General features: G+C 41.1%; 1 protein-coding gene across 1 annotated transcript in view; it reads right to left on the reverse strand.

Annotated features, from left to right (window-relative positions):
- The window catches only part of FAT3 (FAT atypical cadherin 3), a 425,084-nt gene that overhangs the window by 320,203 nt on the left and 89,802 nt on the right, over positions 1 to 15,079 (reverse strand). The window contains exon 2 of the mRNA XM_054846690.1: positions 9,256 to 12,567. Within this exon, the coding sequence (XP_054702665.1) occupies positions 9,256 to 12,550 (3,295 nt within the window). The 5' untranslated portion in view covers positions 12,551 to 12,567. The remainder of the gene's footprint in view (positions 1 to 9,255; positions 12,568 to 15,079) is intronic.

The following is a 15,079-nucleotide window of genomic DNA, read 5'->3' on the forward strand; positions in this document are numbered from 1 at the left end:
CCCGAGCAGAGGGCAGGTACCACGGGCGAGACTCACCCAACCACCTTTCACCACCTGGGGTAGGACTCACGTCACCTTAGCTGAGCATCATGTTCATGTCCCCTCGGTGCAAGAAAGACATTGAGGTGCTGGAGCATGTCCAAAGAAGAGCAACGAAGCTGGTGAAGGGTCTAGAGCACAAGCCTGATGAGGAGTGGCTGAGGGAACTGGGGTTGTTTGGTCTGGAGAAAAGGAGGCTGAGGGGAGACCTTATCGCTCTCTACAACTACCTGAAAGGAGGTTGTAGCCAGGTGGGGGTTGGTCTCTTCTCCCAAGTAACAAGTGATAGGACAAGAGGAAAGGGTCTCAGGTTGTGCCAGGGGAGGTTTAGATTGGATATTAGGAAAAATGTCTTCACCGAAAGGGTTATCAAGCACTGGAACAGGCTGCCCAGGGAAGTGGTTGAGTCACCATCCCTGGAGATATTTAAAAGATGTGTAGGTGTGGCACTTAAGGACATGATTTAGTGGTGGACTTGGCAGTGTTAGGTTAGTGGTTGGACTTGATGATCTTAAAGGTCTTTTCCAACCTAAATGATTCTATGATTCTATGATTCTGTGTTCAACCTACGTGAGCCATTTAACCAGAGGAGCAAAGCCATATGAGATGAACGCTGCCCCATGTTACCTGTCCAACTTAAGCCTCATGTCACCTGATTACAATGCCAGGGAGGGCAGCCCAAGGACCAGCCAGCAGTGAGAGACCATGCAGCTTCCCACACCACGACATTACCCCACGATCTGCAAAACACTGGAGGCACAGAGCCTGCAGAGATGTCCTCAAAACATTCCCAGAAAAAAAAAAAAGATGTGACAAACTCCTAACCACAACAGAATGCATTTACAACTTTTTTGTTTGGCACAGACAAAACAATCAGGTTGATGCCAGTGGAAAACTTAACTCTGAGAAACACAAAAATGTATCAGTGCGAACACCTAATGCAAACCAACTGCAATGAAAACTCCCTCCCCACATACACTCAGTTTGGCTTTCTCTCAGTTATTTCTTATTGGCAACACTTCAATGCTAATAAGACACCATAAGTGTATAAAATGTAATAAAGATGTTTACATTAAACAGCAGACTACAGATTAAAAGAATCTGTTCCATAAACTAGAGAAGCTCATCTCTAAACATCAGGTAAACACGTACATATGAATAGAGAGATATCTGACAGTGGAAGGATTTTTAAATTTTATTTTATTTTTTCCTTGCTGGCAAAGACCTAACAAGTTCCAAGACTTGAACACTGAAATTAGCCAAACAGCCTTAAAATATGACACATTTTTTTAGCAATGAGAGCAATAAAAGATTGGAAGAGCTTTCCAAGCAAGTGCTTGATTCGCCAATACTCATAGCCCTTGAACTGCTAACGGCTTCATAAAAAGCACCCTTTAATCCAGCTTCCTGCAGCCTGCCTATGTACTGAAGCAGGGGAAGAGATACGTGGACTTATATTTTTGATCAGTCCAGTGTTACCACGTGTCTCTGCTCCAAATCAGCCCCACAAATTCCTGATTAACTCTGTCCACTTCCATTGCTCCCTAAAAAGCCCCACAACCTGCTGCGAGGGTTAAGCAGCAGGATGTGTCCTCGATTTTATTGGCCACTGGAGATTCCTCTCTCTTGGATTTGTTTCAGGAAAGGATTAGGCAGTACACCAAAGTGGCTCCACGTGATCTCAGACACTGTTGAACCATCGTCCTCTGTAGGTCCCAGGAGGACAGGATTGCCCGTATTGCCCTCCGCGTGCTCATAAGCTTGCAGTTTTGCATTAACAACATCGCTTCTCAACATCCCTGGGCTTCCATTGGTGCCTTGGAAGAGCTAAAATGGATTTTTCTGCAGTTTCCTCTGAACTACCACGAATTGCTCACATGGGAAGGCAGATCATGGTCCGAAATGATGCCCAGATAAAGCTGGCGCTCGGATGCTCAGTCAATTTTCCTCCAGTCTAATCTGACTATCTCGGGGCTTGGTCCCATCGCTGGCATTTTGGGCATAAGCTTTTTGCAGAAGCGCCTGTGTATAATTTAACGGACTGTGATGCACAGGATAACATGGGGGTCACTTCTGGGCTTACCTGCTAAGGGAGAGAATAACGCAACACACCATAGTACTAAATACTCTTGGAAACAAATCTCAAGGGTGATAAAGGTGACAGCTAGGAGGAAATACAATTGGCACATTTCTTTAATAGTAAATAAATTACTTGGAGATTGAAATGAAATGTCCTACCATCAGGAGCATCCTGAATAATAAAGGAGATTCTCTACACATTTTCTGAAGAAGGGAGAATGTGCAAATTACAGCTAGCTATAAAAAATATACATCATGAGCTGTTTTATGGGGTATAAAGCCAGGAGAGCTGAACAGCTTGAATGGAACAATTCTGCACGACTGGCCTCACTTAGGAAACTTTCAAAGTATGTCAGAATGATACTAAGGGCCCTTTAAAGTAAATATTTTCAAAAGCTGATGCACTGTTTTAGGGTTCATATTATTAAATAAAAACTTAAACAAATTCACTCCAGTGAAATCAAGACAAGCCTTATTCCTTTACTAATTTACAGCTATAAATGACAGGGAAATTATAAACACAGAGACAGAGAGTTTATAAAAAAACCTTGGTTTTCCACCACAACTAATTTTAAAGAAAAAGAAAAATGTTAACAATTACTTTCCTAAAATTGGAAATCATAAATGAAGGAAAGCTAGCACTATTAAAAGCTGCCAGAGATAACTCACAGAACAACGATAGCGCAGCGCTACAGATTCAGAAATAGCTGTTCCCAGGAATGCTTTATTCGTGCCTGACACAGATACAGGATGACAGATTTTGGCCAGGACTGTGCTCTGTGATCTGTCTGACACGCTCTTTCCCGGAGAAGCTGCTCAGGAGAGCCATTGCGGCCGGGCTGGGGACCGACGATCTCCAGTCCCGGGTGGTGGCTGCAAGTGCCTCCCCCAGGAGCATCCCCCTTTCCTGAGCCACCTCCCAGCAGCACCCACTGGCACTTCCCTTGTTCCACGGCCTGACAGTTCTTTGAAAACTGGTTTTAGAAGCCTAGGATAATCAAGTGGCTCCAAAATACTGGCTCTAGGCAATGAAATTTGCCTAGACTCACCAGGAAAATAAAGAACGTATGTAATACTAATGCCTCAAAACTCTACAATGAATTCAGTTCTACAAGTGAGTCTGCCCAGATTTACCCACTAGCTCCTACATGCTTTCATAAAATAAAACAAGTGAGGGGGGAAAAAAAAATCACGTATCACAAACCATTTTCATTTTTACTTGATTTTGTTTCAAGGAAATGCTAGTAATGGTCTTGCATAAATATTTATCAGACCACTCAAATTGTAATAAATGAAAGTATCATTCAACTTGCATACACAATAACTGAAAACTATTTTAGAAGACAGTGACAAGATGCAAAGAGTCTGAAGCAATAAATTTATTCCCTTCTGCCAGACAGATATAGCAGTGCAGGCAGGTCTGGTTTATTATAAACTATATCATCTGGTGTTTCTAGTTTCCATTATTAATCGTACAAAGACATGATTAGGGTTTTCCAACACCGACTGGCTTCTTTTTAGACTCTAGTCACAGTTCGTCAGGAATTTCTATCACTTATATGGTACCTTAAAAGGTATCAAAATAGCAGATCCGACTGCTATCTTTGGCACCATAAATAAATCCATGGAGTCTGTAGTAATTTGCACTCCACCTGCATTTAATAGTATCTTTAAGATTTCAGCACCGTGAAAGACAGGCTTGGCTTACTCATTTGAATTTCAGGGCTGAAAACACCTAAAGATAACAAGTTAACAGGGTCATCTCCAGCTTGTGTTCTTAACAGGGGACCTCTGCGGGGGTGGAAATTAGTGCCAGCAAATGCCTAAATTCAAAGTCCCAGTGAAAATCAGGAGACTCAGACTCCTGAATAACCTTAGGAAATGAGGTTAGTAAGTTTTGAAAGCATTGCTTAAGTCCATGCTTATGGGCTTTGCAAGAATATTAAAGATCTCCTAAGCATTTCATTAATACCACTATTTTATCTCCATGTTCAATTCCAATGAGACTTAAGAAAATGCTTCAATGCTTTCCTGAGAAGCAGAACAAGACTTATTGCTTCAGTTTTCCCACCTATGCAGTGGAGTCAGTCATTCCTTGCGTGCTGGGGCACTGCCACAACCAACTCTGATCAAGCCTACACAAGTCTCTGCAGCAGAAGATGGTGAGCGTGTCTAGTCTGTCTGCTCCTCTAGAACACATTTCGTTCATTTGCTATTACTAGTACATCCACGGGTAGCGTAGGGGTAAATATAGAAACTCTTCAAGTGCCAGGCTGTTACATCAACTGTGCGCTGAGTAGAAACACATGCCAGACTAAAACGTGGAGCTTGAGTCAAAAATGCTGTTTAGCTGAACCACAAATCATTAAAAAAATGAGAAGAAAGACGTCAGCATTTAGGCCTAGGACTGATTTCATCTAATTCAACCTTCTGAGAAGTCAGGAAGTCTTGCTAGTTGTCCAAGTCCCCACAGCAGCTAGAAAAGAGGCACTGCTAGATGGCTATTAGTCACCCAAGGTAGGTGGTATCATAAACCCATATGCATTTGCTGCAGTCACCACCAGCTCCTGAGACAGCAAAAAATACACCATTTTGCTGTGGTATCAGCACTATGAGGGTGTATGTACCAGGGCTGAGAAAATCCAGGGGTTTATGAAGGCAGTAGAGGACCTCTGACAGAGACCATTTCCAGAAGATTAGTTATATCTATTAGAGCTATCACTAGGATGAAAACTTAGAGAACACTGTCATCCCACAAAAATCTTTAATAGATCTCTGCTTATTTTGTGTTACAACAATCTGGAAATACAGAGGGGGTTTTTTAGACAATTCTCTTCTAATGAACTGCAATTAGCAAACTGGTGAGGAGTTCGGAGAAACACACCAGGCGGGAAGCGGTACTAGAGATAAAGAAATGGCTCGAGCTTCTCCATAGCCCCTGAGTTGCCTAAGGAGAAGGTAACACCTGCTTCTGCAAGGAAGGTCAAAGCATCAGATCTTGATGACTTTCCATGGATGGAAAAGAGGGTGGGATACACTGGTCCAGCACTGTATTCTCAGAAAATGAAAAATTGTAAAATACTAGCTACACAACTCTCATCTCTTATAGTCTTAAAAAACTTCTTCTAGTTCTTATTTTTAGAAGTACATTTATGTGCAGGCTTCATATTGAAAGACAATTCCCTGAAATTAGGCTAAAAACATCAAACTGGTAGAGAGGAGTCTACACATATTATCTAGCATGTGAACAGGACAGCATGTATTCCTGTTTATACTTGGTTTACAGTTAACAGGGATGGGTTACAGCTGACCAGAGCAAGGTGTTTAGTGTAGACCTCTACTCTGAGCTAGTCATACAAAGACCTTTCATAATTCAGAGAAAAATGCACATTTGTAGACCATGATTAGATAGACCATCCAACTTATTTCATGTTTATACTTTAGGGTAAAATGAATTATGTTTCTCAATCGTCCATTTCTCTCTGTTCACTATAAGGAAAACTTGCAGTGACGAGTTCTGACTGTAGATGACCTTATTTCATCATATAGATTACAACTCAAGAGTCTAAGAGAATGAGAGGGACGCAAAAATAAAAAGGAAAGAAGAGATTCTGAACAGGAGACAGAAGAAAAAAAGAGAATCCATAAATGGCAGGATCACATTATGTGTCCCTCAGTGCAGAGATCTTAAATAGCAAGCTTGCGACATTTATACCAACAGTCAATAATTAGGCCAATGAAGATAGAAAAGCAATGAGTTTGAACTTTACACCTAGGCTGCTGACAAACTCAATCTCCACTGAGGCTTGAAGCAACAAATGAGAATCCTCTATTTAAAAAAAATAAAAAGTTCCCTTTTTTTTAACCTCTAGAAAAGTCTTAAACTATTTTTTTTAGCTATGAACCATGAGTTGACTTGCAGTCTCAGGAGAAGTTTAGTCTGTTGGCTGAGGCACTAGTGGGAAACGAGGGATAAAGTTGGAGGAGGTCAGGAACTGCTGCCTTCTCCTTCAGGAGAGTTTGTATTGATTCACAAACTTGTACTGGCTCTGCCTCCTGGAAAAGGAAAGTAAATCCACTGAAACAAATTTGGAAGTGATTCACAAGGCTGTGGGACCAAATACATGTAAAATTTCACTTCAGCAACTACTTCTAGCTGGCAAACGCTCGCTATGCTTCTGGTTACGACCACACATGAACTACAGTATTTAACAGCGAAAGCTTAACACAACAATAATCCTCAAAACTGATTCTCTACGACACAAGGCAAAGAGCAGCACTGTGGGAAGGAAATCCCAGGCTCACCCCCACGGCACATCTCTTACCAAACTGCAACAGCGCCAGGATTTGCACGTATACCCTATGCAGAGAGATCCATATTGGCCAGTATGGAGGAGACTCCCAAGCTCGCTGACCATAAACCACTGTTCAGACCTGAATGGAGAACAGTCTGTTGTGGCACCCACACCACAAGCCAGGTCAAGTTTGGTGGAGTTAGATGCACCTGTATGCACCTGTATGCATCTATAGTGGAACAAGAATAAAGTCACTGAGCCAACGTGCACCATGGTGCGGTGTGGATCCACCATGAAGGCCAGCTCCTCATCCAGTATCTCTGCACCGTTTCCCTTCCTTGGTATCAACGTGCCTTGGGGAGCACAGGCACATCACAGCACATGGGGTGACACCGTCAAGATGGAATATTGCAGAAGATTAAAAATAATGCACTTGAGTAGAATTTTGCTGAAAGCACAGACTTGCTTGGAGCCCAGCCTGCTCACATATCAGGATGAATTTGGCCCAGTTTATATCCTAATGATTATAATGGATACTGCAGTCTTCTTTTCATTAAGGCAGCAGCCAAAAATATTGATTTGTTGTACTTCGCGCTCCTGCTTACCTTCACAAATTTCAGGAGAGACACTGCATAAGCCAATAGTGTTGGTCAGTTTAAAAGTGACAAATTAACTGCACTGAAAGTAAATAAACAGCTATCTCTTTGTAAATTAATTCGATATGTGACTTGAGCTCTTTTCTACAGCTAGAAAGCTGATTCATCATTCAGCAGCATTTAAATTGCCACCAGTTCGATAGCAGAGCATTAATGTTGTGTCCTATGTGACACAGCAGGTCAAATTCTGCACTCGGGTTACAACAGCACGACTCGGAGTAACTCCTGAACCCCCAAGCTCTGCTCTCCACATCGCCCTGGCTGAAGCTATGCACCCAAGGGTTCCCCAAGACGGTCTGAAGAAGGCTTAAGTTGTACCAAACAGTTGAAGAAAACAGATAGAAAAAGAATCCAAAAGAGTATATTGATCTGCTGGATTATGAAATGCCTTCTGGAACGGTTTACTGAAACAGGACAAGCAACAGGGTTGGTTCATTTTCATGAAAATACTTGTGAAGAGTGAAAGACAAGTATATTCAACTTGTAAAGTTGGTGGCGGTTTGTGGGGTTCCCACCCCAAACTAGATTTCAATTCTGGAAAGAACCTAAGTAGGTTTAATGTGGAATATTGAGTACAATTCCCACTCATGTCAAACCCTGATTTGTGCTTTATTGAATAAGTACTCTAACTTATTATAGGCTATCATCCCTACTAGTCTAGACACAGGGTAAAAACCCTGGTTAATTTATTAACGAGCGACATGCACTAACTCACTCTCCCTAACAATTCCTTTCAGTTCAATAAACGTTGAATCTTGAGATTTTCAGACCAACGCTGCGGCATTTGGACCAGTCTCCCGCTGCTTTATAAAGAGCCCTCTTAGCTGAAACTGATGCTACTGAATAAGCAGGTGGGCAAAAATTTTCAAATGCAGGAGCTTAAAGTTGAAAGTCATGTTCAACTGCCTAAATAATGTTGTCCAAATGCCTTCAACTGCTATTAGCACTGTAGAATATACGAGTTCTTAACATTTCTGGAAATTAGAGTAGGCTCCCTCTTGACTTTTGACACGCAAGTTTGATGTTTCTGGACACAAGGTTTTGATTGTATCATCTGTGCACAGCTGCAGCAGAGAGACTATAGCACAAATAGAAGAAAAATATTTTTCACTGCTTATGCTCAGACGCGATCCACAGCATTTGTAATGTCGTCTGTTTTTCATAATGTTCAGTTTAGAAAGTTGACATTTGATTAAAACAGTTTGATTTTGCCAAAACATACATTTTAATCTTATGTTTTAATACCACATTCTCAATTAAAAGCTTTAGAAAAAGACATACAAAGTCTGCTTAAATCACAGTAAACCCACAGACCTAACATATTTAATATAATTTCTGAAACTGTTGACTAATATTTTCTAATTTCCTCACTACTTCTAGTACCACAGCTGCATCATTACTCCCAACAGCTATCAGATATTTAAACAACCAGTTCGTTAAGTGTTTTACTAGGTAGCCTGTTATACTTAGCATTTTCCACATTTTCCAATAGGGTGGCGCAGTAGTGAAGTTAAACATCTTGAAAATCTTCACTCTATTAATACTGTTTTGTAAGATTGATGTTCATATAATACCACCTCCGAGGGAAAGCTGGCACAGTTGGTTTACGGTTAGCACCTTTCCCTGTATTTCTACCTTTACGCAAGCGTGCCAACACTGATGAACACCATGCTACAAGAAAGCGTGTTATACAGAATAGCATATCATTCCAGACTGCTAACTCCCATGAAAAATTACTCCCACCAACAATAAGAACAAGACCACAAATAGGTTTTAGGATGAAATAATTCTTGTTTCATGCTCCTTATTTCCTTTCATTGGGTTTAACACCGTATTCAAGGTCATGAGCGTTGTGACTCTGTGGAGGTGACCTGAGTAATTTACAACGATCAACAGATAATACAGTGACTGGAAGTGAGTCATTCCGTAACTATCACTGCTTTCTAAATGGAGTCATCACATAGCTGCTGAAAAGGAATGCGTATTATTTCACACCCAGAGAGTGATGAATGTAACCAGGTAATTAAATCATGTCATTGCTGTGCCTGGAAAATCCTTATTTATAATTTTATCTTGCTTGTTAAGAAGAACTGAATTTCTTGTTAGGGGTAGAAAATAATTATGCCTAAGCTTTGCTTTTGCAAAAACCTCTACAAAGGGAAAAGGAAATTAGAAACAAAACTCACCAGTTTCTTCATCTATGCTGAATCTCCCCAGGCCACTGCCATCCCTGATGGAATACTGGATCTCTCCATCCCTTCCAGAATCCTCATCTCGAGCAACAACTTGCAAAACACTTGTACCAATGCGGGAGTTTTCCTTTACAGATCCAATGACGGCAAAGTCAGGAAAATAGGGGGTATAGAGATTTTCGTTGACATCCACCACTTCGACTTCCACAAAAGAAACAGAAGAGAGAGAAACCGGTCGCCCCTTGTCCTTCGCGCGCACAGTCAGGTTGTAGAACTGCTGTTTCTCGTAATCGAGCTCTTTGTTCAAGCGGATGGCACCGCTCGCTTTGTCTATCTCAAACCGCCCGTTGTAATCGTTCACCAGCGAGTAACGGACTTGACCTCCCAAGCCGAGATCTGGATCATGAGTTTCCAACCAAGCTATGACAGTGCCAACTGGCAGGTCCTCAAGGACCTTCACGTTGTAGCTGGACGGTATAAAGGCTGGAGAGCAATCATTGACATCATCCAAAAAAACCTTCAAAGGCACAACAGAAAACTGCTGATGGCCACTCTCTGCTTTGTCCCTAGCCTCAATCTTCAGTGTATAGTTTGCTTTTGATTCCCGGTCTAGTTGATCAGCCACATACACCATTCCTGTGGAACTGTTGATGGCAAATTGCTGGGTGTCTGTCAATACTGAGTAAGTCACTTCACCATTGGATCCTAGGTCTTTATCTCTGGCTTCTACCTGGATAATCTCTGTACCGAGACTTGTACTTTCTAAAATATTAACTGAGTAACTGTCCTGTAAAAAAACAGGCATGTTATCATTTGCATCCTCCACAGTGACAGTCAACAGTCTCCATGCAGATTTCTGTGGATTACCTAAATCATAAATTGTAATATTAAGGAGATAGAGCTCTGTTTTTTCACGGTCCAAGGGCATAAGAACATTAAGTACCCCCGTCTCCATGTCAATGTTGAAACAACTATCTACATTACCATCAGAAATTGTATAAACTACTCTCCCATTGAAGCCTGAGTCTGCATCATAGGCTTTTATCCTCAGGATGGTGGCACCAACTGGCAGATCCTCTGAAACCTTTACATCAGTAGGGAAGGATTTGTCAAAATGTGGTGCCTGCCTGTTCACCGAATAAAAATCAAGAAAACCGTCTTCCAAATTCAGCTTCACATTTGCTTTTGCCTTTTTGAGTAATTTTTCTGCTAGCTTCTGAGCAACTCTAGTTTCTCTACAGCTAAACGTCTTTGAAGACACTTTCCCATGAACTACTGAAATATTAACAAACATAGCATCAGCAAAGTTCTCTCCATCGGTTGCCGTTATCTTAAGGCCAAAATTGCTGTTCTTTATGCCAGAATTAATTAGAGATTTTTTAAGCTGCAGGACACCAGAGTCAGGATTTAAATAGAAAATGCCAAGTTCATTTCCAGAGATTATTTTGTACTTCACAAGCTCTAACTCGTCTATGTCTATTGCAGAAACAGCAGTGATGTGACCACCAACAGGAAAATCAGATGAAATCACTCCCTGACACGCCACTTTTTCAAAGAGGGGTTTGTTATCATTGACGTTGCCTATGTATATGGTGACATTCACCTCACTTTCATGGCGGTAGGGAGAACCCCAGTCAGAAGCTCTCACGATGAACCTGTAGCTTTCTGGTGAGGACTCAAAATCCAGTTCTTCAGATGTGCTGATGACACCTGTAAACTGGTTTATTGTAAATGGTAGTGAGTTGAGACTGGCAACGCTGTATGTAATGTATCCATTTTCTCCCCTGTCTTTATCAATTGCTGAAACTGCCAGAACGCTAGACCCCACAGGGATGCTTTCATTGACAAACGAGCTGTAGGAGGGCTGCTGGAACTCCGGAGTGTGATCGTTGGCATCTTCTAACCTGACAGTAACCTGTGCTTTTAAATCACTACCTTTGTTTGTATATACTTCTAATTCATAGAGGTCCTTCTCAATGATTTTCAAAGGACGAGCAGTAGTAATAAGGCCTGTGTTGGGATTGATCTTAAAATACTCAGCTTCCTCACTTGGAGATATTCTATATTCCACACCCTGTGGCTCGGGCATCAGCTTAACCACTGCAACCACCACACCAGGAGGTGAAAATTCACTGACCGAAACATCATATGCTTCCTTTTCAAACTTCATGGGGATACTTTCTTTCTTGGGACTAGCAATGTGGACCAGTTTGACTGCAGAAAATTTCTGAGGAGATCCTTTGTCCTTGGCTTGGAGAGTCAGGTTATAACCATACGGGAAGCTGTCCCAATCAATAGGCTTTCTTTCTTTGATTTTGTACTCATTCATCCATTTACCTTCTTTAGTCAGAAAGAACTGTTCTAGAGGATCTCCGGCCACAATAGAAACAGATTCTATTTCTCCATTGGCTCCTTCATCTAGGTCATCAATGTTAACAACTGCATAGGTAGGCTCCTTGTCTGATGGGAAGGGAATATGGGTTACTACGTTTATCATGGGGGCATGTTCATTTATACGTTCAATGTGAACATAAAGCTTGGCAGTGCTGCTTACGCCATTGTTTCCATAAAGCTTCATCCCGCGGTCCACAGCCAAAATCTCAAGATCGTATCTGTTTTTCTCATCATAGTTTAACCGGCCACTTAAGGAGATAACACCACTTGTAGGATGAACTGAGAAGAGATCAACTTTGTTTTTGAAGTAATAATAAAATTCACCATTGGACCCAATATCCGCATCTGTTGCAGTCACCTGTGCAATGCTAGTCCTTAAAGGAGTGCTTTCCGCTATCGTGACAGAGTATGTGGTTGGTGAAAACAAAGGTCTTAAGTCATTCATATCCAAAACCTGGATGTTCACTTTTGTCCATGCTTCCAAGTCCTCTCCTCTGACAGACCCTTTCACCATCAATAAATAGTTGTCCTGGATTTCTCTGTTCAATATAGCAGAATTCCCACCTTTAGTCCTTATTCTTAGGAAGCAAAAGTCAGCAATGATGACTTCCTCTGCTTTAAAAAAGCCCTCATCATCACCAGACACTATCCTGTACTTGATATCCCATGAAAGGTCAGCCAAGGTAATGCCCATCCTCGTTTGACTGTTGACATAGGTCCTGGCTGCAGAATTCTCATACACCGTAGCATTGTAAGTGGAATGTGTAAAGTGAAAGCCAAGCGGGGTGGTCCCGTGAACTACCTGGCAAACAGACGCCAGGAACTTGACAATCAGAAGGGCAAGGCATGACAGAGGTGGCCGTGAGCCTGACCAGCGGCCCATATTCACCTCCATCACATCATTCTTTCACCCTGTGACAGAGAAAGAAAACAGGAAATAGTTGATCAAGAGAAAAACTGTGCTGTGAAGAGTTATGTCAAAATTATTTACTAAATTTCTAATTAAAAATTAAATATATGCAAAAACTAGTCACTATATATTTAACAAACTAGAAATGGAGAACACTACACACACAGAAAAGCATCAGTTTTGGATTATATTTTTATGTGTGTGTGAGTGTTTAATATGTATGCATTTGCACATACATGCACATAATACATAAATACATATACATATTTTTATTCACTTTTTTAACACAAAAAATCCTGTGAGACCCTACCACATCTATACACACATGCACACAGTCCAGAATAATCATCACATTAAAAAAAACTAAAATCAGACACGCACGTTTGAATAAGTTTATGTAAGAGGATGAACCACATGCAGAAATCGGTTTTATTTACCAGTAGCTCCAACTAAGCCTAAACTTGCTTGTTTTCAGAGCATATTGGAAAATGTGTTTTCAGTTGCAATGTTTGGAAAGGAGACAGGATTTTCACTATATAGCACCGTGATAGTCGAATGTTATCAGTTTTATTATGTTATGAAAGATCACACAGTTGATGCAATTTGAGCCACCAAGAACAAGTGGTACATAAACATCACTACCTGGCCATTACCTTAATTACAGATACCTTCAGAAAAATCAAAAATAAGGAAGAATTCTAGCTAATTGAATACAATTGCATACACATATGCATACACATACCCAGATACTGAGAACTGACAAAATACAATGAAGAAAATAACACTGCTCAATAAAGCTCCCAGGTGAAGACTCAGGGTAGGAAACAGCACAGCTGAGATAGCCCATAGGACTTTACTCTTGCATAGGTACCACAATGCATCTGTGATTATGGTCACCACTTTCCACCAAATACACTGGGTAACATACCCTAAACGAGGCTAGAGATGAACATTTTTTTCTGTACGCCCAATAAATGCTCCATTCGCTGGGTACTACTGCCATCCCAGCCTAAGAAAGGTGAAGATGCCCTCCAATCTACTGCCTGTCCTGCTGCCAACGGGCCACCCCAACCAGCAAGAGCATAAACACATCCTTGTTCAGATGGAGTGAATTCCAGCTTACACCACATTTCACTTCGGCAATCCCAAGCAGAATTTGGCTACAAGTAAGGCACATGGCTCCATCACCGTCAGTCTGTCTCAATCCAGTCTGAACCACTCCAGCCACCTCAATGCAGTGACAGCCTTTCCATTCATTTCAGAAGGCTCATTACAGATGTAAGTATTCAAACGCAATTAATAAGCAGCCATTTGGGGAAGATTTGGAGTTCCTCTCTACAGTCCTGTTGTGGAATAGCCCCAGTGCCTCGTGTCAGTGATCTAAACTGGGCGGTTAAACGGAGCCAGAGTAAGCGGAGGCACTGGCTGAAGGTTGCTGGAGGGTGCTGCAGAAGCTGGGAGCCAGGTCCTGCTTATTCATTCCCACTGAAAAGAGAGGAGAAGAGCCTGAGGAAACCAGGCAGGTGCTTACAGTGAGGCAGCGTGAATGAGCTTCTTTGTTACAGAGTATATTCGCTGCTACTCACAAAAATCATAAAAATCAATTTTAAAAGGCAATTACTGAAAGACCCACTGCATACACACATTGTTCTCATTGTCATTTAAAAGCTGCTTGAAAACATAGTTTTCTCCAAGCTAGAATACAGAGTGGAAAAGGATAAGAAAAGTTGTCGATAATGACAGGGGTTAATTTAAATTTCCAACATGATTTCAACATCCCCTAGGAGATTTATAAATTGCATACAAGTTTTGGAATATGAATTCATGTTAGTTATCACTTCCAATATAACTGAATGACTATTGCAGTTTTAAGTACTAAAGACAATCAATTTATCGCACTGATTTTATAATGTTCACACAAAACACTTAACTTCCTGATCCCACAGTCTATATCCCATTGCTTAACACATTAATCAATTTGATCAATTCTCCCAAGTGTTTGTCGAGGCACTCATCTTTCAATACACTTATTTTCATACGCAGTTCTTCCCCCGCTTTGTTTCCTTCTTATTTTCTTTTCTATTATACCACCAACAACAAAAAAAAAGAAATTCTTTAAAAAGAAAATAAAAAGATTGTATCATCACCTCTGAACCTGCATTCCTCAGTAACAGGCAAATCCCCACAGAACTACATGTGGCAATTCCTTTTCTGAATACGTCCACTCAATTGTTGTGCACTTATCATGTGTGTCCTATGATTATTATCTCATCCCATACAGTTTATACATGAAATATGTTTATATATAGTTTTTTACTGTATTTATTTATAGTTTTTTATACAGTTTATATATCAAATATTCAGAGAGTTTGTGGATGCCCCATCCCTGGAAGTGTTCAAGGCCAGGTTGGATGGGGCTTTGGGCAACCTGCTCTAGTGGAGGGTGTCCCTGCCCGTAGCAAGAGGGTTGGAACTAGATGATCTTTGAGGTCCCTTCCAACCCAAACCATTCTA

This window comes from Grus americana, chromosome 1 (genome assembly GCF_028858705.1).
Source record: "Grus americana isolate bGruAme1 chromosome 1, bGruAme1.mat, whole genome shotgun sequence".
In the NCBI taxonomy this organism is placed as follows: Eukaryota; Metazoa; Chordata; class Aves; order Gruiformes; family Gruidae; genus Grus; species Grus americana.